The sequence below is a fragment of the Colobus angolensis genome, unplaced genomic scaffold, assembly GCF_000951035.1.
Source record: "Colobus angolensis palliatus isolate OR3802 unplaced genomic scaffold, Cang.pa_1.0 Scaffold314, whole genome shotgun sequence".
NCBI classification, from domain to species: domain Eukaryota; kingdom Metazoa; phylum Chordata; class Mammalia; order Primates; family Cercopithecidae; genus Colobus; species Colobus angolensis.
Window position 1 is genome coordinate 1,877,360 of NW_012116422.1, and position 4,206 is coordinate 1,881,565.

Genomic DNA, 4,206 nt, shown 5'->3' on the forward strand with positions numbered 1-4,206 from the left:
CAGCCAGAGCAACATAGTGATACTCCCATGTCTATATATGTGTGTGTGTGTGTGTGTGTGTGTGTGTGTGTGTATTTTTTTTTTTTTGGTGCGATAGAGTCTTGCTGTATCACCCAGGCTGGAGTGCAGTGGTGTGATTTCAGCTCCCTGCAACTGCTGCCTCCTGGGTTCAAGTGATCCTCCTGCCTCAGCCTCCCAAGTAGCTGCAATTACAGGGTGCACCACCGCACCCAGCTAATTTTTGTATTTTTAGTAGAGGCAGGGTTTTGCCATGTTGGCCAGGATGGTCTCAAACTCCTGACCTCGAGTGATCCACCCACCTCGGCCTCCCATAGTGCTGGAATTACAGGCGTGAGCCACTGTGACCAGTCCGGAAATGCATTTCTTAATGACAGATTTTCTTCTAGTTTATGTAGCTATAAATAAATATTTCTTCATGGTAGAATGTTACCAGGTTCGGCATCAATTAAATTCCTATTTTTTAATTTTATTTTTTCAATAGAGATGGCTCCTGGGGAATTAATTCTTATTATTTATTTTTTTTGAGACAGAGTTTTGCTCTTGTTGCCCAGGCTGGAGTGCAATGGTGCAATCACAGCTCACCACAACCTCCGCCTCCCGGGTTCAAGCGGTTCTCCTGCCTCAGTCTCCCAAGCAGCTGGGATTATGGGCATGCACCACCACGCCCGGATAATTTTGTATTTTTAGTAGAGACGGGGTTTCTCCATGTTGGTCAGGTTGGTCTCGAACTCCCAACCTCAGGTGATCCGCCCACTTCAGCCTACCAAAGTGCTGGGATTATAGGCACGAGCCACCATGCCCAGCTTAATTCTTATTTTTAAGAGTTACATATTTAACCTAGAGAAACCCTAATCTAAATAGATTGATTGGAATGGAAAGACTTGTTACTTCCCTATCACTCAATTCTCTGCATTCCATCTGTTATATTCCACAAGTTACATAATAATATACCATTAAAAAAATATATTTTTTAATTGACAATTCAATTAGGTCCTCTTCAATTTTGTTCAGGGAAAAACCTTAAAAAAGTATTTACTCTTGGCTGGGTACGTTGGCTCACGCCTGTAATCCCAGTACTTTGGGAGGCCGAGGTGGGTAGATCATGAGGTTAGGAGATCAAGACCATCCTGGCTAACATGGTGAAACCCTGTCTCTATTAAAATTACAAAAAATTAGCTGGGTGTGGTGGCACATGCCTGTACTCCCAACTACTCTGGAGGCTGAGACACAATCACTTGAACCTGGGAGGCAGGGGTTGAAGTGAGCTGAGATTGCACCACTGCACTCCAGCCTGGGTGACACAGTGAGACTCTGACTCAAAAAAAAAATTTTATTCTCAAAAATTATGGCCAGCTGGGCATATTTGGGAGCACTTTGGGAGGCTGAGGTGGGTGGACTGCCTGAGCTCAGGAGTTTGAGACCACCCGGGCCACATGGCAAAATCCCATCTCTACCAAAAACACAAAACATTAGCCAGGCGTGGTGGTGGGCACCTGAAGTCTCAGCTACTTGGGAGGCTGAGGTGGGAGAATTACTTGAACCCAGGAGGTGGAGGTTGCAGTGAGATGAGACTGCACTCCAGCCTGGGTGACATAGTGAGACCCTGTCTCAAAACAAACAAACGAACAAACAAACAAAACTATTATGACCATTCACTTTCTCAGCACAAACACCACCATTCTGAAAAACCGTCTAGGTTTTCATACATGAGGACAATACACTAAGGTATGTTAGAGATGGGTGAGAGGTATACCTTTCTTTTATGAGATTAGAGAAGCATCGTTAGAAAAGGGGAAGTAGAAAAGGAGACCAGTAGGCAGGTTCTCATCCAGATTTGTTTTAGGAAGAATTGTACATGAATGTTGATAATCTAGAAATTGGTTATCTGTTCCTGCATAACTCTTGAAGAACTTTCATGTCCACAAATTGGAAGACTGCTGCCTTGAAAGTCTAAATACTTAAGACACTATTATACAGCTAACAGCCCTTACGAAGATGCTGCCTTTTTTTTTTTGAGACAGAGTCTCGCTCTGTCGCCCAGTCTGGAATGCAGTGGCACGATCTCAGCTCACCAAAACCTCCACTGCCCAGGTTCAAGTGATTCTCTTGCCTCAGCCTCCTGAATAGCTGGGATTACAGGTACCTGCCACCATGTCCGGCTAATTTTTGTATTTTTAATAGAGATGGGATTTCACCATGTTGGCCAGGATGGTCTCAAACTACTGGGCTCATGTGATCTGCCCGCCTCAGCCTCCCAAAGTGTTGGGATTACAGGTGTGAGCCACTGTGCCCAGCCAATTCTTCTTTTTATAAACATAAATCATAGCATATTATATATTCTGTTCTCTATGTTATTTAATATACCTGATACTTCTTGGATAGCTTTCCATGTCAGTTCATATAATCAGTCTCTTAATTCAATTGTCATTTCATTGACAGTTGAGGCAATAAAGCAAAATGATTAAGACCATGAATCTGGGGGACAGGCTGCATGCTTTAACACATACTTTTTCTTCTTACTAGCTGTATGACAATGAGTAAGTTATTCAACACCTCCTTGCTTTAGGTTCTTCATATGTAAAATGAAGACAATAATATTACCCACCTTAATAGTGTAGATATCAGGTTTAAATAAGCTAATACTTATAAAGACCCTAGAATAGTGCTTGGCACATAGTAAGCATCCATTAAACATCACTAACATTATAATTAAAATCTAGAGAACCACCATTAAATGTTTGGTCCTTTAATAAAGTCTATAAATACACATTTAAAAAAATTCCTTTGTATACCACATGTAAACCTACCTTTGCTGTAATAATAATCTGTTTTCTTTTTCTTTTAAAGCTTTCTTTAGTTCTGCTGTCCTTGAGGGCCTGTGTAGGTATTTTCTTTTTCCTGTGCATTCGTAAGTCCAATGTCCAAATTCCAAGCATTTCTGACATCTTACGTGTTGCTTATTTGCTTCACTACAGAACAAAAAGAATACAAGTCTTAAAATTCTATCTTGTGACTTTCACGCTGAGAACTATAAAAAATATGAAGAATAAAATTATGTTTACTCCTATGGTCCAATTCACAAAAATAAACATTTTACCCTTTATGTTATGTGAGACTGAATACAAGTCTAATAAGTATAATGATATGGTTTGGCTGTATCCCTATTCAAATCTCATATTGAATTCCCACATGTTGTGGAAGAAACCTGGTGGGAGGTAACTTAATCATAGGGGCAAGTCTTTCCTGTGCTGTTCTCGTGATAGTGAATAAATCGCACAAGATGTGATGGTTTTAAAAATAGGAGTTTCCGGCCGGGCGCGGTGGCTCATGCCTGTAATCCCAGCACTTTGGGAGGCTGAGGCAGGCGGATCACAAGGTCAGGAGATAGAGACCATCCTGGCTAACACAGTGAAACCCCATCTCTACTAAAAAAACAAAAAAAAACTAGCCGGGCTTGGTGGTGCACACCTGTACTCCCAGCTACCCAGGAGACTGAGGCAGGAGAATCTCCTGAACCTGGGAGGCGGAGGTTGCAGTGAGCTGAGATCACACCATTACACTCCAGCTTGGGCGACAGAGCAAGACTCTGTCTCAAAATAAAAACAACAACAACAACAAAACAAGAAAAAACAATTAATTCTATCACCACTGTCCCGAAAATTTAACTTTTTTTTTTTTCTTTTTGAGACAGGGTCTCACTGTTACCCAGGCTGGAGTGCAGTGGCACGATCTTGGCTTACTGCAACCTCTGCCTCCCAGGCTCAAGCAATCCTCCTACCTCAACCTCTGGAGTAGCTGGGGATACAAGCACGCACCACCACGCCTACCTAAATTTTGTATTTTTTGTAGAGACAGGGTTTTACCATGTTGCCCAGGCTGGTCTTCAACTCCTAAGCTCAAGCAATCTGCTCACCTCAGCCTCCCAAAATGTTGGGATTACAAGTGTGAGCCACCACACGTGGCCAACGTTTTTATATTCTGGCCTTCTCTATATTTCCTAGATAATGCTTCCATCCTTATTTCCTGAGTCTCCGAACATAAACATGTATTTATGTAAAGTTTTTTATACAATGGAATTACTTACTGAATTGTCATTTTGGGAGTAAAATAAGAGGGTGAAGGATACTTACTAAATTATAACTGAATCAAAACTCAGCAATCTTTTTTTTTTTTTTTTTTTTTTTT

At 41.5% G+C, this 4,206-nt stretch overlaps 1 protein-coding gene across 3 annotated transcripts in view; it reads right to left on the minus strand.

The window, feature by feature from the left end:
* The window catches only part of ZCCHC10 (zinc finger, CCHC domain containing 10), a 40,503-nt gene that overhangs the window by 7,160 nt on the left and 29,137 nt on the right, over nt 1-4,206 (minus strand). For all 3 annotated transcript variants that reach the window (XM_011951094.1, XM_011951095.1, XM_011951096.1), the window contains exon 2: nt 2,829-2,990. In XM_011951094.1, coding sequence (XP_011806484.1) covers nt 2,829-2,990 — 162 coding nt within the window. The remainder of the gene's footprint in view (nt 1-2,828; nt 2,991-4,206) is intronic.